The 23,846-nt window shown below is 37.5% G+C and overlaps 3 protein-coding genes across 5 annotated transcripts; 1 reads left to right on the top strand and 2 right to left on the bottom strand.

Annotated features, from left to right (window-relative positions):
* Positions 1–3,223: 3,223 nt before the first annotated feature.
* Positions 3,224–11,077, bottom strand: shpk (sedoheptulokinase). Its single transcript, XM_027132941.2, has 7 exons — positions 10,710–11,077; positions 10,497–10,638; positions 8,792–8,978; positions 7,759–7,911; positions 5,894–6,069; positions 4,666–4,866; positions 3,224–4,514 (listed from the first exon to the last, which is right to left on the bottom strand). The coding sequence occupies exons 1-7, from the start codon at positions 10,857–10,859 to the stop codon at positions 4,105–4,107; spliced, it is 1,419 nt and encodes a 472-aa protein (XP_026988742.2). The 5' UTR covers positions 10,860–11,077; the 3' UTR covers positions 3,224–4,104.
* A 63-nt stretch (positions 11,078–11,140) lies between these two features.
* emc6 (ER membrane protein complex subunit 6) lies at positions 11,141–13,263 on the top strand. Of its 2 annotated transcripts, none has more exons than XM_027132946.2 (2): positions 11,141–11,263; positions 11,920–13,263. In XM_027132946.2, exon 2 carries the CDS (start codon positions 11,933–11,935, stop codon positions 12,263–12,265), a length of 333 nt encoding a protein of 110 aa, XP_026988747.1. In that variant the 5' UTR covers positions 11,141–11,263; positions 11,920–11,932; the 3' UTR covers positions 12,266–13,263. The 2 variants fall into 2 exon arrangements, with proteins under 2 accessions (XP_026988747.1, XP_026988746.1); XM_027132945.2 differs by lacking the exon at positions 11,141–11,263 and adding an exon at positions 11,396–11,586.
* A 6-nt stretch (positions 13,264–13,269) lies between these two features.
* On the bottom strand, positions 13,270–23,696 carry p2rx5 (purinergic receptor P2X, ligand-gated ion channel, 5). Of its 2 annotated transcripts, XM_027132942.2 has the most exons (12): positions 23,479–23,694; positions 22,490–22,640; positions 21,693–21,764; positions 21,359–21,434; positions 20,421–20,505; positions 20,215–20,295; positions 18,813–18,954; positions 17,254–17,384; positions 16,039–16,132; positions 15,882–15,947; positions 14,091–14,176; positions 13,270–14,010 (listed from the first exon to the last, which is right to left on the bottom strand). In XM_027132942.2, exons 1-12 carry the CDS (start codon positions 23,610–23,612, stop codon positions 13,800–13,802), a joined length of 1,329 nt encoding a protein of 442 aa, XP_026988743.2. In that variant the 5' UTR covers positions 23,613–23,694; the 3' UTR covers positions 13,270–13,799. The 2 variants fall into 2 exon arrangements, with proteins under 2 accessions (XP_026988743.2, XP_047664959.1); XM_047809003.1 differs by lacking the exon at positions 14,091–14,176 and having other exon boundaries at positions 13,861–14,010; positions 23,479–23,696.
* Between the last annotated feature and the right edge of the window lie 150 nt (positions 23,697–23,846).

Raw genomic sequence — 23,846 nt, 5'->3', positions numbered from 1 at the left:
TTGGCTGCGCCGGTGGCGCTACTACGTGCTGATTGAATGATGTGCAGTAGAACAAGGAAGAAGTGCTGTGGGTGAGACGCATATGTTGTAAGAATAAACGTTCAAAAATTCATCTCATGGTGAATGTTAGACACAGTTGCACACGTGTTTTGATTAGGTGGAGCTACAACTACATGATTCATTCCTGTCTCTATATTACTGCTCTGTGTGCAGGTCATCACTTTTCGTTTACTGACTGTTTTGTGCAAGCTGGTTTTGTAGTGCACTTTATTTATGGCTTTACTAAATATGTTAATTCCAGTAATTTCTGTGTAAAATTTTCATCCTTTATTTAGTATTTTTGTTCTTTTCTTTTCATTCTTAATTGTTCAAAAGAAATTAGCTTATGCATGTAGCTCATTTACATTAAAAAAGTCTGATTAATCAATTTGAACTAACATAAAATATAATATTGATTTGTAATTATTGAAAGAAATTGCCTAAATTGTTCCTGCCATGGGCGAGGCTAACCAGAACCCCTAAAAAGGAGCTCAGCACCCCTCAAACTTGGAGTAAGAAATGTTGTCATTCTAAAATTTTTGTTCTTCGTTTACAAGTTAAATAACGTCCAAAACATACTCCGTAGTTTGTGGTATAATATTTATGTTAAGGATGAAAATGAAAACATCCCCCTTAGCAAATGCTGTCATCTTCTCTTCTTCTATTTCTCCTCTGTACCTGCACCGCTCAGCACGACCGTCATCCAGCGCGAAACACACGCAGAGTGAGAACACGTTATGTAGTGTTGTGAATCAACTAAGTTGCTCCAAAGCTTTCTCTCACACTTCTTTCCTTTTACCTAGATTTGTTCCGATTCCCAAACCATATCAGTGAGTACTGGAGTCAGTATCCTGAATCACCATGGTACACCTATAATAAGTGTTTATTTTCGGACTATTTTAGTCCAGCGGGTCGCGCCGCTGTGGAGTAGCACAGGACCTGGGTGATTCGTCTATAGTCATAAACGAAGGAAGTAGCGCCGGTTACAATGTTCTTCCGCAAGACGCATGGAGTTGTGTTTATTAACTGCTAGAGCGTGAAACAAAAACAGCAGCGTGACAAATAAACTGCGTACGTGTGTCTCTGTTGTTAAAGTTTATCGTTAATTTGATACTCATTTTAACTCATTCAGGCATGCAGTCCAACCTCAGGCCATTTCTTGTCTGAGCCTCATGTGACAGCACTGGCTCTGCATTACCATATTGAACTTAAGTCAAAGGAAGTGATAGTTGCAAAAAACTTATGAAGCGCAAGAGTGAGGCTGGTACAGTTCAGGACATGCTAGCAGGTTGATGGCTAATTTCGCTGGTACTTGTGACCAGTGACAATAGACAATAAAGGCTACTACTACGGTGTCTGAGCAATGCATGATATGTAGCACACAGGCAGCTGGCAAAAAGTGTATTTGCAGGTGTGGTTTGTTTTAATGGAAAAAAAAACTACCCACGTCACACACACACACACACACACACTAATATGTCAGAGCCAGCATTCACATTATTTGATTTAGGGAAAAGAAACTGCACAAGTGAAACCGTATAAGCACTACTGAAATAAGTGCAATGGGAAAATATCATGTTTTACTTGAACTATTAAATGACTTTATTTAGTGTTTTAGTGTGACGGAGATTGCAATGAAAGTTCAAACTCTTTGCAATGTCTTTTAAAATATTCACATTTTTCCAAACTTTCCTTTTGTGAATATGCAACAAACCTCCTGAGAAAACACTAACACTAAAACAACTTTCAGACTAACATTGTACTAGAACCTGATGTCTTGTGCTAATCATGTCTTGTGACTCAAACATATTTTGAGTCGTAATGGTCAGAACACAATAATTTCAACAAAAAGCTTGTTCTTCAGAGAGTAAAACTTTGGAGTAAGTTTGCCACTGTCAAGTTCCAGCAAGATCTTCTGAAAAAACTCAAAAGAGAATCTGAGATCTTTGGGGTAGCTGAGATTAATTGCAAAGATCAGGCCAAGAAGAAAAACGCAAGCCTTTGCAATGCCTGCCAACCCTGTCATCACCTCTATGCCTTCCAGCACTATTCCAGTCTGTAAAGGATCATCTGTTGAGCCACCTTTTGTGATGATGTTCAATGTGAGCTGTTTCAGTTCCTCCTCGTTCCAATGAGTATCCTTTAAAAAAAAAAAAAAAAAAAAAAAAATAATAATAATAATAATAATAATAATAATAATAATAATAATAATAATAATAGTGCATTTACTTGCAACATCACTTGGTATTGTTCAGTGGTAAAAAAATACATTGCACACAAAATGATTTTTGATATAATGATTGATTTATATCACTGTTTTGATTTATATACAGTGTGATTTATATACAGTATAGTGACATGTGAAAGTTTGAGAACCACTTGCAGAATCTGTGAATTGTAAATGTGAATAATTTTAACAAAATAAGATTTTAACAAACTCTTATTTTGTTAAATTTATTATTATTTTTTAAGTTTCTAAAAGGGTTTCCCAAACGTTTGCATGCCAATGTAAGTTGTTTATTTAGGTTTGGAGCCCAACTTCAGCCCAACTGATCAATTTCAGATGCACACCTGATAATGCTTGATGAGATTCTCAGGATTTTCTGAGAGGTAGACAAATAAGTATCGTAGTACAACATCTCTATGTTTTTCCACAGGACCGGTCTGAAAAGTACATAAAACAAAATTTAGCTTTTCATGTTGCATGATACTGGATGGGTGGGGTAATGTTAAGCGTTTTTTGTTAAATGTTATATGTGTGTAGATTTTTCTAATTTGTGTGGTTCAGCAAAATGTTTTCAGTAAAAATGAGGTGACAGTATCAGAAACACTGCTTTCCTTCTACACAGATGTGCACTTATGATGTGTCAGAACAGAACCATGCTAAAAGGCATTTATGAATTTAGATTACTGAAAAAAGTTTAAAATTTTTTTTTTTTTTTTAAAGTACACAGATATACACGTACACACACAAAATGCTAGTCAGCATTTAACTTTACTGGGATTAAAACAAATGAAACAAATCTGAAGCAATACTGAAATCAGTGCATGAAATCTGTTGCAACACAAATGCATACAAAATATTTTGCTTTGCATCTGTATGAAGCCAGATGAAGATAGAAGATGCATAAGAAGTGAGATTACTTGCAAGTACTGAGATAGATAGATAGATAGATAGATAGAGAGAGAGAGAGAGAGAGAGAGAGAGAGAGAGAGAGAGAGAGAGAGAGAGAGAGAGAGAGAGAAGGGTTAAATGTTTATCATGTTAAGTCATAAAGTCTTAGTTATATGTTATCAGAAACATTATAGCCAATACTTTATTATTCATGTTATAGTAAGAGTTAGGAATAACTGATCATGTCACACATCAGTTACAGTTAAATAATTACTGATTATTTAATCATTACTCATGTAGCAAGTGTGTGTGTGTGTGTGTGTGTGTGTGTGTGTGTGTGTGTGTGTGTGTGTGTGTGTGTTTTTACATTGTTAGCCCTAAAGATTTTTCCACAGTAGCTGTTTATGTGATAATAACCCACCAGCTCGATTTTTCCTCTACTGAGCATCTCAATGTGGATGGTCTAGTTTACATACTTGTCTGATATTTAGGACAGATTTATCTCCATTTAAACCAACCTGAGCTGTAATAGTTATGTCATTATACATGTAATTATACTGTTACACTGCATTTGCTGTTGAGTTGCACTTTGTTTTACCTGCAAGTTGTGTGTTATAAGTAACATGATTTATTCTGCAAGCACAAACAATGCCATTATGGATCTGGCCCCAAAAATAGTAATAAATTAACAAAAATTTATAAAAGATTATTACATCCAAAATAAATCAACAGTAAATGAGCAACTTACACAGTAATAATTACAATTCCAATAATTAATCTGTAAAATTAATATTAAAGTATTATTACTGTAACCCAAATGACAAAATAAATGGAATTTGGTAATGGAATTAAAGTTCACACAGAATTATGTTTTCTTAATTTAAGAAATGTATCAGCAGCCAACAGGGCTATAAATCACACATAATAATATCTGTAAGGTCTAGTGTATGCTAAGCAGTGTGGCTAACCAGCTTGTCATTAAAAACCATTGCCACTCCGACTGCTGAGTCCAAGTCCTTCCCGTACTCAACAGGGAAAGGGAATGCTCGCTCTACTTCCTGTCTCAAAGCTTCATTCCGAGACAGAGCGCTCCCGCTACCTAGAATCCTTTTCACTCCTGCATCTGTCAACATGCAAGGAGGCATCATGGTTGCTAGGTTAGCGATGATCCCTGCACAAATGGCACGCATCACGTGAGCCAGTGAAAGGTTGGTTGGAGAGATTTGGGACATGGCAGCGAGGCTGCTGGGGTTATGCCGTTCTCCTAGCAGGGTCGGGGTCACACGGAGGTCAGTGCTAGGTTGGGTTAGAGCACACTCGATCAGCTTGGAGTACACGTCTGAGTCACAGACCTCCACTCCTGCACAATGAAGGAGAAGAAACATAGATATTATCAAACATTACTGACGTTACTTCTTACAAATATAACATTCCAGCAAGTCACTGGCTTCTCAAGGATGCAGCAGGCCATGTCAGAGTAGATATCAATGTATAATCAAACGTATAGTTACCAAATTCCTTCATCCAAGAAGTCAGCATTCCCACAAACGTTGCCAGAACGTTGCCTCCATTGAGCGCAGCAGCCACGGCCAGGTAGGTGTTGTGGAAATAAGGGAAGTAAGCGATGGAAGAGAGCTCATCTGGGACACTCGCAGGGGTGAAATCAGCAGGCATTAGGAACGTCAACTGTGCTGAGGTGCTCATGTTTAACACTGTAAAAAACATAAAGTGCACAAAAGATAAATGCATACCACGGTGCTTTAATATCAGTGACTAAATATATTCTGTAATCTCAGAAATCTTTATTGTTTGCTAGGATTTTTTTTTTACACTATGTTATCCACATTCTTACAGTCCCTTTTTAGCGAAAGCTTTCAAGCTTAATTTAGAAGCGGCATTTAGCACGGCTTTTCACCCGAGGTTATGAAACCTTGCTCTAGAGTGTTAACCCTGTATTGCAGTGCCAAACATGCACAGTGTGAAATGATGAGGAACTAAACAGTGTGTGTATCATATCACATGTTTGGTACAGACACAGAATCCTTGCGTGTTGTGTAAACAGTATTTTTTTTTGTCAAATCGTGTCTGAAAATACGTCAATTGTAACAAATAGGTTATGGTCAGAAAAGTCTGAAATATCCGAAATATATGTGTAGAGTTGTTTCGAGAGAGCAGTTCTAGACAGGAACTGTTAGAATAATTACAATGCTACACAAAGGTTATCCTGGTTATAAAGCCTGAGGCACAACAGATGCAGGTATTTTATTGATCTGCTGCAATATAAGAAGAAAGTTGTTGAATGTTATAAGAAAAAAAGTGTTTGCTATCATTGGGAGATCAGGTGATTTTGAATCCAAGACCTCTCTGGGTGAGATGGATGATGTATTTCTTTCTCATAGGTTAATCTGAGCTGCACAAGAGAACCGTGGGTGAATGTGAGCTGATGTACAGTATGCAGAACCTCAGAGAGGGTTTAGCTCATCTCAGACTCTGTGATGGAAACAAGATTTATGACTCAGACCTTCAGCATTGCTTTATCGATTGTGTGGTAAAAGAATAGATTCAATGCCGGGCTACAAATAAACAACTACGTTTACTCTTCACTATTTGACATCTCGCTCTGAAAACGGGTTGGTGTTCTGTGCGAACAGCAATTTATACCCTTGAAGATTATGAAGCTTGTGGTGAAATAAAGTGTAGAGATGCATTACATCAGGATGAGGTGTAACTGAACCATACCTGCATCTGTCTTATCCGTCATACAGGAGTAAACACTGCACTGGAAATCTCCCAGAGCTGCTCCTACAGGTGTGTTAGCAGGAATCCCGTGCCATTCAGAGCAAGTCTGCCCAGCTATAGACCCAGAATCCACCGGCGTGGGCAACAAGTGCACCGGGAAGCCTGCACCTTTCAGACTAACAATAAAACATACTGTACATTTCAGTAAACGTAAAGAGCAGGGGCAAGTTTTCTATCAAGTATCTGTTCAACGTGTGTAAAGAAATAAATTTACTTTTAGATTTGAAAAAACTGAATAAGTGCAAAAGTGCACAATTATAGTGAAAAAAGTATGGAATATGTGTAGTGCAAAATATAGCAAATAAACTATACAAAATAGTATGTAATATAAATATAATAAACGAGAGAAAGATCTGTTGTTCAGATGACTCTGGTCCTTCACTATCTGGACACGTGCTATTTCTCAGTGTATATTAACCTCAAGAAAAGAGAGGCTGCTGAAGAAGGTGTAGCTCTTTATACTGTAGCATGTATAAGTAATAACAGGAACTCAAGAGACTTTCAGTGATGAAACAGAGAAGTTTTCCTACCGTCACTGTGTTTTTTGTCACGATCTTCGTTTCTAAATCAAATCCCTGGTCTCACATCCGAAAAATGTAATAATCTAGAGAGATTCAGAAGACTGGTATGCAAAACGGACCTTTTAGTACAAAGGCTACAGGAAAGGATTTTACATTCAAGCACTAAACATAATAGCAATGCAAAGTAGTCAGCAGATTTGAGATATAATTCTAAGTTTTTCAGTCAATGCTGGAGACAATATCACTCTACAGTTCTGCCTCCAGCGTATCGTTTGTTGATATAATGTTTAGGAGTAATTTCTGAGCATTCAGCGGAATAATTCAGCCTTAACTCTGCATAACTTAACCGCTGCATCCGCAAAGCCAACAGCATTGCGGATGACCCCACACACCCCTCACACACACTCTTCACCCTCCTGCTGTCTGGAAAAAGGTACCAAAGCATTTGGGCCCACACGACCAGACTGTGTAACAGTTTCTTCCCACAAGCCATCAGACTTCTCAATAACTGAACTGAACTGTACTGAGCACAACACACAGACGCACGTCATCTGCATGGACTGCACTGACCTACACCAAATACACACACTTCTAATATACATCCATCAACTTGTTTACATGCTGCTTACATTCATCAAACTGTTTACATGCTGTTTTGCACACTTTTTTTACTTTTTTGCTCTTTGCACAGTCTGTATAACATTTCAGTCGTTTGGCACATACTGTACAATATTTCAGTTGTTGCTGTTTTTGCACAATCTTATACACTATCTCAGGGACCTGCTGCTAAGAAATTGTGTTCATTCTAGTATTACTGCAAGCAGTATTGTTTGAACATACAGTATTCATACTGGTCGGTCGGCGCTGTTTGTGTTTACTGTCTTTTGTGTAATGTCTTTTTTGTATTTTGTCTTGAAACCTTTTGTCTGCACTGTCTTTTGTCCTGCAATGTCTTGTCTGTCTCGTCCTGCACTGTTTGCACCAGGTTGCACAGTTGCACTTTATGTGGCTAGGACTGCTTACTAAGTCCTAGCCCTGTCTTTGTTTTATGTAGAACCTTGATCCTGGAGAAACGTTGTCTCATTTCACTGTGTACTACAACAGTTGAAATGACAATAAAAGCTTCTTGACTTGACTTGAACTTCAGACTGCATTACATCTGACTGTATGATCATTGATCATGTTCCTGTATCAGTAACCCTGAGTGTTTTGTTACTTACTTGTTGCACATGCCACATAACATTATGACCTCTAGGAAATAGCATGACTGCTCTCTGTACTTACATCTCTGTATTCCACTGTTTCGTGGTGGTGTTGAAGTAGCCCCAGCTTGCAGCGTTCTGCACACTCATGAGGCAGACCTCCAAACCGCACAGCATGGACACCACATAGTCCTGAATGGTTCCTGAGGCACTGAACTTTGCAAGGAATTCGGGGCTGTAGAGAGAAAATGGTACTCAGAATGCTGATCCTTGATATCAACCATGTACCAATTATCATATGCAGGTTCACAGGGAGCCTGAACACTATGTAAGGGACTTGGGGTACAAAGTGGATAACACCCTGGGGTGGCTTGCCAATTAACTGCACCCAGACACTACAGATAGTAGTGATGCCTGTGATGATCAGCTTTAAATGCATGTATTTGGACTGATGGAGGAAACTAAAGTACCTGGAAACCCTTGAAACATGGGAAGAATTTGCAAACTCTAACCTCTAAAGCAATAAACCAGCTTTATAACCTGTATTTTGAATACTCAGTCTGCTCAAATAGTTCACCCTGAAGCTTGACTATGCAGTGGTGCCCCCAGAAACTTTTAATAGGGGTGGACAGAGGAGGCCACAGCAAATCTTGGCACCAAAAAAAAAAAAAAAAATCAGAGTATAGTGTGTTATACTTGTTTAGTTTGGTGGCGCCAATCAAGCTACAATATTTTTTGGTGGCTGAAGCGTGTGCTTCATTTTATTTATTTATTTTTCACTTCATGAACTATTTGAATTTGAATGCATAATGAAAATTCACAATTCATAATAGAGGTGGCCACAGGGGGGCGCCCCTGTGAATATGAAATATGAAATATGAATATTCTATTCTATGAAAAACATAAGTACATTTTAGGAACCTTGGTCTAGATCATTTGATGTTTACGCTGAAATAATGATCTTTTATGGGCCTTCGGTTTTATTACAAATACTTTTAAAATTACATTTTAATCGATACATTGTGAATTATTGTCATTGCCCAATCTATTTATGGTTGTATTTAAACTGATGGGTGGAAATCATTAATGACATAAAATTATAAAAACTTTCAGACCTGTGCTTGGTGTACCAGAGGATGGAGGCACAGCCAAAGCCAGTGGCCACATTTAGGTGTGACTCAGGTTTGGGTAGTGACGACAGGAAACTAGTAGTGCAGCGGCCATCCTGCCATGTGATCAGCCTACTTACATTCTGAGGCCTGAAACTGCGACCACAACTGTGACTACTGAACCACTCACAACCTGAAATGGGAACAGAAAACAAAATGAAGAACTCAACTCTTTGGTCATGGAAAAAAAAGGATACCAAAATGCGCTAAAATCCAAAACACTGAAAGCTACTGTATGCTCACACTGGTTAGTAATGCAAGTGTGTATTATTACAGTTAGAGCTGATATATTGCAGTTAGAGCAAGTTCTAAGAGCAACTTTACTTACTTAATTCTTAATCCATGGGTTCTCAATTTTTTTTTCTCTATCTGAGTCTCAACGCATTCATTTTATTAATTTAAAGCTAATTATTCTGGTACTAAACAATTTGGGTACCATCATATCTCAGCTGTTTGAAGTTTTTTCCTGAACTTTTTCCTTAAAATGCTTGAAACTTTGTTTATGCTTACTTTTCTGTTAAAAGTCATATATTAAAGAAAATATTTACTCTGAAACACAATTAATGATTTGATATAGTGATGATCTTGGAGGTAATTTGGAGCTAATTTGGTTGCTGCTGTGTTTTCATCATTTCTGGGAAAAGTTAGCGGTTGTCTGCTGCTCTGATGTTAAAGGAGGAAGATAGAAAAGAGCAAGGGTTTCTATTCTCATTACAGAATATATTACAATATATAGTAATAGTTTTGAAGTTGATATTTTAACATAAATCCAATGAGGAATTAATGGAGACACTAAATGCTGGAATCAAAGTTACAGAATGCAATGCAACAAAAAAAAACATTTGAGCTGAGTTACATCGTCATGAAGTTCTGGCATCGAGGTAGCGGAATGAACTTCCCCTAGGGTTTGGACAGCTGAGTCACTGGCTATTTTCAAACGACGATTGAAGACCTTATTCATGAAACACTTCAACTAGCACTTCCTCCCTGTTTGTTTTATATATAACCTAAACATAACCTCCTGAGCCAGAGTTAATGTATCCAATGACAGACTTAAGCACTTCTGTATGTCGCTCTGGATAAGGGCATCTGCCAAATGAAGTAAATGTAAATGAAGCTGTCTCTGAGTGGGGTGAATGGGCATGTCTCTGAGTGGGGTAAATGGGCATGTCTCTGAGTGGGGTAAATGGGCATGTCTCTGAGTGGGGTAAATGGGCATGTCTCTGAGTGGGGTAAATGGGCATGTCTCTGAGTGGGGTAAATGGGCATGTCTCTGAGTGGGGTAAATGGGCATGTCTCTGAGTGGGGTAAATGGGCATGTCTCTGAGTGGGGTAATTGGGCATGTTTCTGAGTGGGGTAAATGGGCGTGTCTCTGAGTGGGGTAAATGGGCGTGTCTCTGAGTGGGGTAAATGGGCATGTCTCTGAGTGGGGTAATTGGGCATGTTTCTGAGTGGGGTAAATGGGCGTGTCTCTGAGTGGGGTAAATGGGCGTGTCTCTGAGTGGGGTAAATGGGCGTGTCTCTGAGTGGGGTAAATAGGCGTGTGTTTAAGTGGTTAAATGGGAATAAAATAAATAAGTAAATAAATCTTGAAAACCACTGGACCCCACTTTGAGAACCCTGGCTTTAGGGTAGTGTTGTTAGTTTCACCTGTGTTAGATTTCCAGAACAAAACGCCATGCATCTGTCCAGACGCCCCAATGCATATGACGTCATGCAGCTTTTCCTTAGGGAGAGACCGCATGCACTGGTCAAGAGTAGTAATGATCCGCACAGGGTCCTGCTCCTTGACCTGAATATTAAACATCTGGTCATTAAAACATTTCACTGTCATTAGTGTTATTTTAAAGCTAACAAACCCACGTGTCCACGCGTTTCGTCCATGACGTCACAGTTGGTCTGTAAACTGCAGCTGTCTGTCACGGTCTTTAAACGTGTGTCAAACAACACAACCTTGACCGACGTGGTCCCCAAATCAATGCCCAAAACATACTTAGCTGATGAACAAGTCATGGCGTATATTAATGTAGGAAAAGAAGGGATATGAACTGAACCAGTTTGTTCCTCTGTGGACACCGTAGGTCAAAGGTAGCGCAGAAAAAAGATAATTAAAACAATTTAAACAAAATGTATGTAGAATTATTTTTTAAATCCTAAAAATATGTGAACGATGTTATAAAAAATTTGACCACAATTTGATTTTGATAATTTGATCGTTTTCTGTATCAAGCCTTCATTACGTGTTAAGCGTAGCGGTCGCTGTTTATTCAGAATATAGTGCACTAAGTAGGGCGTGTAGAAGCCGTTACTACGTTCCCTCGATAGGGCACTAATATAGGGAGTAGAATGAGATTTGAAACGGACCGCTTCTGAGTGTGTTTTGTTCCTCTGTGGACGCCGTAGTGGAGAGATTAAGGGTAACTTAAATTGTAAAAATAATATATTTATACATTGTTTATATACAAAATATTTTGATTTTTAAAATGCAAACAGCGATTATAAAAAAAACAAAAACTGGCGAATCTGACATTTAAAGAGTTACCCATGGTTCTTTGCGATAAAACAACATGGCTGCCGATGAATGACGGCGAAGCGCTTTAGTCGTAGATTTTTTGTTAAGAAACGTTTAATATTGTATTATATTTCATATAATATCATGAAAATATTGTATGTTTATGTATAACTGTATATTCGTTGATCTTTTGATCGTTTCGGAAGCGCGTGCATCTTAATCCCGACGGTAAGAAGTGTAAGCGTGAAGGGGGGGGGGGGAGATAGGTGGTGCTGTGGGGTATGGAGGGTTTGGGATGGGGCATGGGGTGGTTATGGGGGATTTAAGGTGGGGGTGGTATGGGGGGTTCGGGAAGGGGCATGGGGTGATATGGGGGTTTGGGATGGGGGCATGGGGGTGATATGGGGGTTTGGGATGGGGGCATGGGGTGGTTTAGAATGGGGGCATGGGGTGATTGGGGGGTGTTTGAGATGGGGGTTGGGGGTGGCTTGTTGCAGATGTAGTCACGTGGATGTATTAAACGCTTTTTCATGTGTGTTAACTGTGCTTGTGTGTTTCTAGTGATCTGGACAGAATGGCGGCGATCGCAGCTAAACGCGAGGGCCCACAGTTCATCAGCGAGGTGGCGGTGCGAGGGAATGCCGCAGTCCTAGAGTACTGCCGGACCTCAGTGTCTGCTTTGTCCGGGGCCACAGCTGGCATCCTGGGCCTCACAGGCTTGTACGGCTTCATCTTCTACTTCCTCGCATCCTTTTTGCTGTCCGTGCTGCTCATCCTCAAAGCTGGCCGACGGTGGAACAAGTGCTTTAAATCCAGACGTCTGCTCTTTACTGGAGGTCTCGTAGGCGGCTTGTTCACCTACGTGCTCTTCTGGACCTTCCTGTACGGGATGGTGCATGTGTACTGAAGAGCTACACTACTCTATATGTGCATTAGTACACAGGTTACGGAATCTCTGTAGGGCAGATTGTTGTTCGTTTCTAGACATGATGATTTAATTTAATGTAATGTTTTCTTTCTTCTTTGTATCTGATTGCACTGAACTGATTCCAACCTAAAGTGACTCAGTATCTGGTCTTAAAGATCAAGGTGAAGCTATAAAACTAGATCCATTTCATTTGTTCCTTCATCCAGCTTTAACCTTTGTCAGGGTTGTGGTGGATCTGAATGAAGCCTATCTCAAGAATCCACCCAGAATGAGATGTCAGTCCAACACCGGACACAATGCATATGTATGCATGCATGCGCACACCATAGTCAGTCCACCTACTGGCATGTTTTTGGGTGGTTGGAGGAGAGCAGAGAACCTGGATGAATCCCTCCCAGAGAACATGTGAATCTACACACACACACACAAACGTACAGAATAACCTGAGCTCAGAATCGAGCTGGCAATCTTGGAGCTGTGAGACTGTAATACTACCTGCTCTGCCACCTTGGTACAAGATGTGCATCACATTTTTGCTAACAAGTCTTTAGGTTTAGAAATTTAATCAGCATTAACCTCAAAGGGAGAAAAAGGTTTTGTTGGAAGGATCCTATGTACAGTAACTCTTGAAACATATTTCTGATGTTCTGTATTTTTATTTTATCTGTACAGCCAAAACAGCCCGAAGATCATTTTCACCATCATTGTATGCAGCAACAAACAGAGTAACCTGCTGACTTTTTGACAATACATGCAACAAACAGAAAGGGCAATCAGTAATATGCTGAATACTGAGTTAAATTTAGCATACTTGTATTAGACATAATTATTTCCTGTTAGTTTGAAAAGTAACAAATCTTTGTCCCATGTCTTGTCCCATTATGAGAAATAAATTTGTTTTGAAAAAAAGAAAAAAAATCTAACAATAACTGACTTGTGACATTGTGCATTCTTCTAAATAAATAAATCACTCATGATTGCAGTAATTTTTATTTTTTTTATTTCTCTTTTGACCACCTCTACTAAATATCAAAAGGTAATGTAACAACCATTGACCAGTGACTATTTCACACACAGGGACCACTTTTTATAAAACTGTTCATATTGTAGATATCATCTATCAACTCAAAAATGTTTAGCACCCACCATGAAAACACAGCAACAATGAATTTATGAAAATAATGAAATTCTGACCTTAAAAGCTGTAAAATGCTCCTTTTCCCCTGGAGATTCCTCTTGGCTAGAGGGACATGAAGAGGATCTCGGATCTCTCATTCATCTACCTTCAAACACCTTTATGCTCTTTTAGTTCTGGCATATTATGTCTAAAGCGATTAACAGATTTAAAGTTTGATATTCAGATACAGTTAACACAAAATTTCGCAGAATTGTTCAGCTTATGCACAACATGGAATAGTTTTTAAAAACATTATTTGTCAGTTTACAGTACTTCTCTCAAAAAGCAAATTTTGATTTTTTTATTTGGACTTTCTGAGGTCAAGGATGACACAGTCTAAGCTACAGCCTTTCTGTCAGGACTTCTGTTGGATCTGGATGTTGTGTCTTTAACGTGCTTCTGTTCAGAACTGTGGTGTTTGTGTTTACTAGGACTGTGGTGTTTGTGCTTTCTCCGACTTCGTGTAAGTGAGGACAGCTGGTTCTCCAAGTCCAGTTTGTCACGTCTTTCTTTTTGGTTCTTCTCTCTGGGCCGTCTACCTGGCTTTCTACAGGTAAGCATATTTACATTTTAGCACACTTTTGGATGCATTAAAAAAACCCTTCTCACAAAGTCTATCATTCTTACTCTGTTATAGTCTCAAACTTCCTCTGTCTATAGAATGAGCTCCCTTTCATCAAATAGACGAGGATCATGTCGCAGAAGAACACTCCCTGTACAAAAAAGACATAAAGCAAACGGAAAACTATCATCACAAAATTAATAGATTTTGTGAGATTTTTGTGCTTTTTTTTTGTTTGTGGAAGAAGTTTGTTTGATTTAGCGATAACTTCTACCATCGCAACCATTAACATATGCATGCCCAGTAGCAAATCAAAGTAACTTAACAAATAAATTTCTTCATTTTTTGTAGAGTTGTAGACAATTATATTTGACTTGGAAGTGATTTCAGGTCCCCCGGAAAGACAACTCACTTCGCTAATAAACAAATAATAAAAAAAGAACATCAAAGAGTATCAAAATGTCTCTATAGGTCAGCGGTGTCCAGTCTTATCCGGAAAGGGCCGGTATGGTGCAGGTTTTCATTCCAAACAAACAGAATCCACACCACGGAACTTTTAGCAGCACAAACGGACGAGACTATTTTGGTTAAATTTGGAGCAGGTGGGGGGCTGAGTGACCTAGATTTTACTATAATTATTCTTTTAATATCTAAAAAACCAATGCAGCACAAACCAGCACAAACGAAGGACAAACAAACAAGACTATTTTGGGTAAATTTGGAGCAGGTGGGGGGCTGAGTGACCTAGATTTTACTATAATTATTCTTTTAATATCTAAAAAAAACCAAAGCAGCACAAACGAAGAAGACTATTTTGCTGACGTTTTGCGTTGAGTGGGGGGCCAACTTCACGCTGGTACCAGAGTCTACTAAAAGCCAAGAACAACTGATTAAACAGTTGGAATGAGGTGTGGCTTCTGCTTGATTGGTATAAAAACCTGCCCCCACAAAGGCCCTTTGTGGATAACATTGGACACCCTTGCTCTGGAATAATAAATAAATACACTGAGTTGCCCTTGAGCAAGGCCCCGAACCCCCCAACTCCCCGGGCGCCGCAGCATAAATGGCTGCCCACTGCTCCGGGTGTGTGTTCACTGCTGTGTGTGTGTGCACTTTGGATGGGTCAAATGCAGAGAACGAATTCTGAGTATGGGTCGCCGTATGTCACGTCACGTTTTTTTTTCGTCACTTATACAGGCTGTACATCACTACTGATTCTGAAAGTAACACTGTACAGTCCTTCCTGTTGCATATCTGTTTCACTAACGACTACTGTTACTGATTTTTATCTGTGCTGAATTAGTTGAGTTTACTGTGATTTTTGAGCTATACTCACCCCAGTTAAAACCAACACTGTATAAATGGTAGGCAATAAAAATACACGATATGTCCAGTGGTTTGTAGACATCTGACCAGCACATCAACATGTGGTTCTTCCATAAATTATTCCAGTATAACCAAAGCAAACTTCATGAAAACATGAACCCCAGAACTCTTTTACTAAACATCAGCGCCTGACGTCAGTAATGCTCAAATCACCACAGCCACGCTTAAAAATCTAGTGGAAGGCCATCATTTAAAAATGGAGGTTAAACAAGGGACTAAGACTGGAATATGATGTTTAAAAAGCACATATGAGTGATGGTCAGGTGTATACAATCTTTTGGCCATGTTTTCAGTGTAGTTTGTTTATCTGTTTCATTTCAATTGGCAATCATACAACTGCATTTTAAGTACTTGCACTTCCTCTAACCCTTATGTTTTGTTGACTCTCTCTGTTCTGCCTACAACTATCCTGTTCTTGCTTTATGCCATTTGTATTACTGAGCCAATTATTTACAGGAAATCATACTTACAACACCCATTAAAGCAACTCCAGACCCAATGTTCACTACTGTGGGGACAATACTGAATTTTCCTGCCTGGAAACCAAGAGCATGAGAAAAGCAATGCATCAAAAGTCACTTAAAAAGAACAAAACTCTCACACTAGAATAGTAACAGTGAATCTTACCTCCCCATTAACCATGATATCGAATCGAATGCCATACACTTTAAACAGCGAACGATAAGGCTTTCCATCTTCATCTTTGTAATAGCGAGCAAATCTGCAAGACAAGCCAGGAAATGTATTTAAAAAAAACAGTACGAGTACCAAGTGTCTAGGCCTTAATCTTTTTCTCATTTCTTCATTGTGGTTCATTCTGTATGAACCTGTGATTCAGATCTCCTAAATGAACGAATCTTTTTTGATGTTCCTGTTTTTTTTGTTTTTTTTGATGTTCCATGTACCTAATGTGAAATAATGAAAAAGAAAAAATGGAACGAAGCATAGAAAAAAGACTTTTTCCAATTGTCGCAGGGCTCTAATCAAATTTGAAACAGCATAAACAAAGCTGTCTAATATTTCTCTTTACAAATGATTCAGCAGATCTTAGAAAATGTCCTGGCTACAGGCAGGTTACCATCCAGATATATATTCAGCTGTGATTCACACCTTTTGTAATGAAGCTAATCTTGAAAGTTGTTTTAAGCCATGTTCAGCTCTATAGTTTACATCTAAACATTGAATAAAATTATTTCAAATGCGCTATCAAAGCCTGTGTGAGCACGTTAAGGACTTTTGTGTGTCTGTTTCCGGTTTCATTGTGTATTCTGTGGGTAAATAAACCTCATATTACAACCTCAAATCCAAAAATACTTATTTAAAACATTCATGTTGCTTTTAAACATCAAATTTGACTTGAAGCTCTGGTCATGGTTCTGTGAAATGAAACAAACTTGTGAATAATTACTATACCAGAAGTTGTAGTAGTACTGTAGCTTAGTGGTAAAGTCTATGCATTGAAAGGTTGTGAGTTTCAAATGCGCTATCAAAGCCTGTGTGAGCACGTTAAGGACTTTTGTGTGTCTGTTTCCGGCTTCATTGTGTATTCTGTGGGTAAATAAACCTCATATTACAACCTCAAATCCAAAAATATGAGTAAGGCCCTTAACCCTCAACTGCTTATTTGTATAAAAAATATAAATCTAAGTAGCTCTGGATAAGCATGTATACCAAGTACAATAAATGTAAATGATTCACATAGGAAATAAGAAAACACACTAAACTCAGCTTGATTTCTAAAATGAAAATTCTAGGGTCACGTTTACATCTAGTTCTATTTTAAACTCCAAAGATATCCATAGTTAAGTGTCAGAGACAGGAAAAGCTGGGTGAAGATAATACCTGAAGTTATATCCACTGATGTTTGAGCCTTTTGTAATGTCCAGACGAGAGAAGCTGTACTCAGGGGTGCATTTAGAGTAGTCTTTATCTAAATCACAGTTCCACTCAATCCCAATTGCAATAGTTCCACCCTGTGTGTATATGAGAGAGAGTGATAGAGAGAGAGAGAGATAGAGAGAGAGAGAGAGAGAGAGAGAGATAGATAGATAGATAGATAGATGGATGGATAGATAGATAGATAGATAGATAGATAGATAGATAGATAGATAGATAGATAGATAGATAGATAGATAGATAGATAGATAGATAGATAGATAGATAGATAGATAGATAGATAGATAGATCAATAAATATACTGTATTTCAATAGTTTTGGAAACATCAGGCTTGGTTGTGTCTGTAGAGCTATTGCTCTATTATTAGGACATATCTAATACAGATTGTAGCAAATCTATGTCCAAACCCTCAGAAGCTCAGCCTGAATGGTATCCGGCCTCATTTACATCATCTAAGCTTCTGCGTTATGCAGGTTCTCACCACAGCACTGCTTAATTCTGACTGGTGTACTTGATTCATTGATTCTAAATGGTTAGGTTATAACTGATTTTTCAGCATCCTTAACAGCAGTTCAGATGGTAGTTCTGGCAGATAATGTGGAAGCTAATAATCCTAATAACAGATGTATTTAAAATGTGTTGCTCTTTATATAAGTAAACACAATGACTAGTGATATGGTGAAGCTTTCTCGATGGAGAACTTCTTTGGAAGGACTGCGTTTCAGTGCTTTGCAACCAAGGAAAAGGAGGATGTTGCCCTTTTTTTCTCTGTTGTTTTTTTTTGGTTTTGTTTTTGTCTTCCATCCTTCCATTTTTTGGGCTGCTGGTCCTACACAGTTTCACAGGAAACCCGGAACATATCCAAGAGGACTCAGGGATTCTGACAATTTAGAGATGCCAATCAGCTTATAACACATGTTTTTGGACTGGGAGGAAACCAGAGAACCATGAGGAAACCCCAAACCCTAATACTGGAGGCAAAAGGGAGACAAAATAAATACAAATCCTACTTTTTTTCCTATAAATTGCAATATAAAAAAATAACTAATGAATATAAAGAATTTCTTCGTCATTAACTTCTAAAGTTTTTTTTAAAGCAAAACATAATGTTAGTTATATATAAATAAAATTGTTGCCAGTTGTTTTAGTTGTGGTAAAAGTGGAATAAAAACACTCTGGTTTTCTGTTGCTGTTGTTGGACAGCAATTTAACTGAGGGTGGTAACTTCACTTTATGTCAAGCTGCACCACACCAATCCTGTGCTGATTATTTTTCCATAACATCAACCTAAGTGTTTTATTCCCATAATGGCTACTCAAGCGTTCCTCTGTGCTCATAACACCGGATGAGTAACCAAAAAATACTCATAATGAAATCAGACCTTCTCTAATCATATCCTTTTCCAATCCTTCGCATTCAAATTCAGACACATCATCCCTAATCACTATTGAGACATTACGACATAAATACATTATGACTACATAATGACATTAGCGACACTTGCCTTGACAGCCATTTCTTGAAAGCTGTGACCAGTCCACTGGACTATATCTCCCACTCGGAAGATGGGGCAAAATGGGTGGTGGACTTTGTCATAGTAGCATGATTTCAGATATGAGTGGTTGCTGGAGGGGAGAACATTGGATCTAAAAAAACAAAAAAAAAAACAAGGAAAAACAGAGAGAATGAATAAAAGATATACAGCAAGCATAACATTTACATGAGACTGGAACCCTGGCATCTTGTTTAAAAAACTGTGCATAACAAAATATTTAAATCTTATGTACATTTAAAATTATTTACTTAATTACAGTTCAAAATCTATTAAAAAAGATTATAAAATCATAGCATATGTTCACTTTTATAAAGGTCAGGCTGGTATATATCTGTATGAATTGATTTCTACACATAAATATTTAAGCCTGTTGTGTCGATTAGTAAAATTTGAATAATCAGAACATTTTATCTAGATTACAAACTTTAATCGATTCAATTTAGTTCATAGCATATTCTTATGGGTTCACCTGCAATTTCCTAAAAAAAACTATATCTAAATCTAGATTTATACTGTTTAGTTGTCTTGATAACATAATAATATCGAATGTTATGGATGATGCCTCAGCAAGAATAAATAAAAAAATGTTTTATTCATAATTTAGATTTTTATAGATATATATACTCTACATATTAGATTTTAACATGTGTGAAAATTGTCAGGTTTGTACAGTGGCATTTCTTGACACAGTACAATAATCACTCCAAATCGAACAGGTACAGTAGCTACAGCTACGGGTAGGTACATAATATACAAGATAAATGTTGAAACTGTTCATCCTGTTAAAATAACAATAGCTAGCATAGTAAATAGCTTGCACCACAGAAAGGTTAAAATAGAACTTGCACTGAAACTAACACCCTTGGTAAGTAATGCATAAGGATACATGTGAGATATACTGTATCCTGTGTGAGATGAACAGGTGAAAAGTCTAACTACGGTTTAAGCTTTAGCATACTGAACGAGGTCACATAAAAGACAAGCTGTCTCTGTGATCCCACAACAATGTGTGTGTAAATAGCTCTATGGTACTAGGTGCAAGCTAACCTCAGGCCGAACATAGCAACGTGGTATGTCGAATCTTCCATTTTCACGAATCCCCATTACGTTCATAATATGTACAAGCGTAAATTGTGTTAGGTAACAGGAAATTTGTGTAGTGTGTGTTATGAAGCTGGGTGTGACAACAGTTTGTGTGTGAATAAGAGAGAAAGAGAGCAAAGGATAAGGTACATTAGTCTATAGACTATTCTGTATTTACTGTACCATATGCTGTTAATGTGAATCAACTGAGGTTTTACATGATTTTTTTTTTTATAAACACACAGGAGGAAATTACAGCATGACTTACTTGGAGAAGTCGAATTTCGGAAACCTAACAAAGTTCCTGATATAGACGCTGAAGTTTTCTGCTTTTCCCAGCACCGGCTCCCTAAAAATCACACCATAACTATGATTCGTTTCTTTCTTTCATCAAGCTGTACCATGATAAATTAGATAGAAATCAATTCAATTAAAGATAAATGATATGGCAGAGTAAGGTGCTGTTCTTCTTACTTCGGTGTATGACTGTGTTCAACTGGACACCAGCCATAAATTTCACACGTGCCTGTGTCATTTATACAGCGTCCCATCTTCACGCCTAATCAGAGTGACAGGGCAAATAAAAAAAAACATTTTTCAGCATACCCTTATACCCTTTCTATACATTGAGATAATATATTTGAAACAGAATACTTTAAATAATAAGTAAAAATGTACACGTCACTACTAACACTGCTGACCATATAGTTATAACACAGTAAATCATACAGCCAAAGCACCAGCAGTACATGTGCCTAACTTCCCAGTACATAAATACACCTGGAACCTTCATTTATTATGAACTCTTGCCAAACACTGCAGTTCACATCTAGATTTCTATGCTCTTTTGACCATGCTCCTGATCTTCTCTTTTGAATTCGGCTTAGTTGCTTTGAAAATTGCCTCATTAATAACAATAATCTGGTTTGTGATTTTAGAAAGCTTGGATTTTCTTTTAATTGCAAGCATCCTTAATCTTCTCTCTCTCTCTCGTGCACTCTCTCTCTCTCTCTCTCTCTCTCTCTCTCTCTCTCTCTCTCTTTCCCTCGCTCTCTCTCTGGTCTGGTCTGAACTATTATAAATCTCTACATCCTAGAATGTTTTATTTATTTGAAGCTAAAGGTAAGATGATACATGTTTGTCTATCTATCTATCTATCTATCTATCTATCTATCTATCTATCTATCTATCTATCTATCTATCTATGCATACAGTTTACTTTTTTATCTATACATACATATTTACAGTAGATAGATAGAGAGATAGAGAGATAGCGAGATAGATAGATAGATAGATAGATAGATAGATAGATAGATAGATAGATAGATAGATAGATAGATAGATAGATAGATAGATAGATAGACAACTACCTTTTTAGACATAAAGTATATAAGTATAATCATTCCTCTTACCATGTCCTGCTTTAACAGGTTCATCCTTTGTGCAGTCATGATTGTGAGAACAGACGCCATCAGGGATAATTGGACTCTGAAGCATTCAAATGAACATGCAAATTACTAGTACGTCATGTACAATAAAATATGACACAAGGCAGTTAAAAAAAAATAAACCAGCTATCCTATAATGTTGGTGATTTTTTACATTTTCTGTCATAATATTTGCACAAGGAAAGGGGTCCTGTGTTTTGAGTACATGAGTAAATTAAATCCCTACCTATGTGTGAGTGGTGTTCAAAACTCATTTCAATACTAAAATACATTCAAAGACAGTGCTTAGGATTCTTACCTCAGCGCACAAGCTCAGCCTTTGGTTTGGAGTCTCAAGGTAATTTGTTATAATAATGAAGACATTATCCCCCTTAAATAAAAAAAAAAACCAAGTCATATTGTTGTTATTATTATTTAGTTTTTTTTACTATTTAAATGTTTGATCTAATGTAATGTTAATAACATGTTTTAAATGTTATGCTTTCCATATTTGCAACACTGTTCCTATGGCTTTGCGTATGTGTAAGGATAAATAAATAAATAAATCCTTGACCCTCTCTTTATTTTGATGAATTAGAACCTTTGAAACTTGTGTACCCTTTTGGACTTCCTGTTAACTGTGCACTCACAGTTAATATGCTTTTTACCCGTGAATATGACAATACTCACATAGCACAATAAACAGGAAATGAGTTCATCCTGTTTCAACTGTAAGAGCAATGAGCAAACTTATTCTTTTTCCTTGTTTTAATGTACTGTGTAATATATTTATCACTGAGTGAGAGGATCATGAACATGTTGTTGATTTTAATAAAGCGGAATTCAGACATGTAGATTATATCCACATAAAGAAATTACAGTTCATTTCTGGTGGAAATCTGAAGCTGTCAATATGAATCAAATGCACTGATTTATTTATATATACATATGGATATAAGGATCAGAAAATAACTTCTTTTCTATACATTTATAATAATTATTTATTATCTACCTTCTGAAATTTCTTTAAAATTCAGGTTTAAATTAGGATAGTGATTGTGCTTTTAACTTCATTGAAATTGTACAATTTTTCCATTATTCCCACAGTGGACCTACCTGAGAAGGTATGACATAATCTTCTGCACCCCATACACGTGATCCAAGCTCTGTGGTGTTAGCCACGGCAGAACCTTTAAGCTTTGTGTACACTGAGCTCTGGATTGCTTCTTCTCTTTCTTGGTAGCCTTTCTTCCATATGAAGACCCACCTACAAAAATAAGGGTTGTAGATACACCATTTTAAAGGTGAACTAGTAAACGATGTACTGTGTATAGTCATGCTTCTTGAATGTAGTTTAAAAAAATCCATAATTAGATGAGTGAAGGACTAAAACCTTAGACCTAAAAAACCTAAAACCTGAATGAAACCATGTCTCTGGTACAGTACTGTATATGATATGGTATGGCATTAACATTTGGACAGTTATTACCCCAAAATTGACACTTTTATATGTATCCAACCTCAGTAACTCCAACATAAGACAGATACCATGTCTAATTGGACAGAAAATATGCAAATTTAACATGTGCACATTCAAATGATGTTCATGAAATCAGTTCTGTTTTATTTGGTGGGATTTCAGTAGCAGGACTGTAAGTGAAATTAGACACTTGGACTTTAAAATTTCCAGTAATATTTTTAAGACTTTCAAAGTTTTGTTTAGAAAATTCTCAACATTATCAAACTACTAATTGGAAGCAAAATTAAACTGTTCCTTTAAAAGAAAACAAACAAAAGTAGTTAAACTTTTAGTCTTAGATACTTAATAAAAGACACACAAAATATAACTTGATATTTTAAGCCACGTGCAGCATACACATTACTTGAGTCCATTACTTTGGCTTGTATACTTTCACTTTTGAATAGAATAATCTTTCACACCATCTATTTCATATCTCACGACTTTTGTTTACACTTGTAACCTACATAAAGTATTGTATCTGATGTAGGAGTCTATATACAGTAGTTAGAACTGTTAGAACAGGTGTTGTTTATTTCTGAAGCAGTTTGGACAAATAAACCGGACTGCTGTCATGGACACGTACCCGATTAAGTATCCGATCACTGCGAGCTGAATAAATCTGAACACCAATCCGACCTTTTTGTTTCTCGCGATGAAGAATTTCTCCGTTTTATATTCGAACAGTCCGTTGACAAGCCGACTACAGCGGGCTGCCATTCCGTGTTGGGAAATAATCTGTCAGACGATCTCGCGCGCGCAAAGTCACACACACACACACACACACACACACACACACACACACACACACACACACACACACACACACACACACACACACACACACACACACACACACGCACGCACACCTGCCATTTATAAGCGGAAGTTGTTTTTTTTTACATTCAACTTCAGCACGCAAACCATATCCTCAAGCATACACCTTGCGTTTGT

Source organism: Tachysurus fulvidraco, chromosome 26, assembly GCF_022655615.1.
Source record: "Tachysurus fulvidraco isolate hzauxx_2018 chromosome 26, HZAU_PFXX_2.0, whole genome shotgun sequence".
In the NCBI taxonomy this organism is placed as follows: Eukaryota; Metazoa; Chordata; class Actinopteri; order Siluriformes; family Bagridae; genus Tachysurus; species Tachysurus fulvidraco.
Note: the sequence above shows the minus strand (reverse complement) of the source record. Positions and strands in the feature narration are given on the sequence as shown.

Coding starts and splice junctions, on each gene's coding strand:
- shpk (XM_027132941.2), bottom strand. CDS start 10,859: ATGACTTGTTCATCAGCTAAGTATGTTTTGGGCATTGATTTGGGGACC. Junction 7,912..8,791: donor CTCTGGTACACCAAGCACAG/GTCTGAAAGTTT, acceptor TTCTCTCTACAG/CCCCGAATTCCTTGCAAAGT. Junction 4,867..5,893: donor GACGGATAAGACAGATGCAG/GTATGGTTCAGT, acceptor TGTTTTTTACAG/TGTTAAACATGAGCACCTCA.
- emc6 (XM_027132946.2), top strand. CDS start 11,933: ATGGCGGCGATCGCAGCTAAACGCGAGGGCCCACAGTTCATCAGCGAG.
- p2rx5 (XM_027132942.2), bottom strand. CDS start 23,612: ATGGCAGCCCGCTGTAGTCGGCTTGTCAACGGACTGTTCGAATATAAA. Junction 21,435..21,692: donor GGCTGAGCTTGTGCGCTGAG/GTAAGAATCCTA, acceptor TGAATGCTTCAG/AGTCCAATTATCCCTGATGG. Junction 17,385..18,812: donor TTCAAGAAATGGCTGTCAAG/GCAAGTGTCGCT, acceptor ATATACACACAG/GGTGGAACTATTGCAATTGG.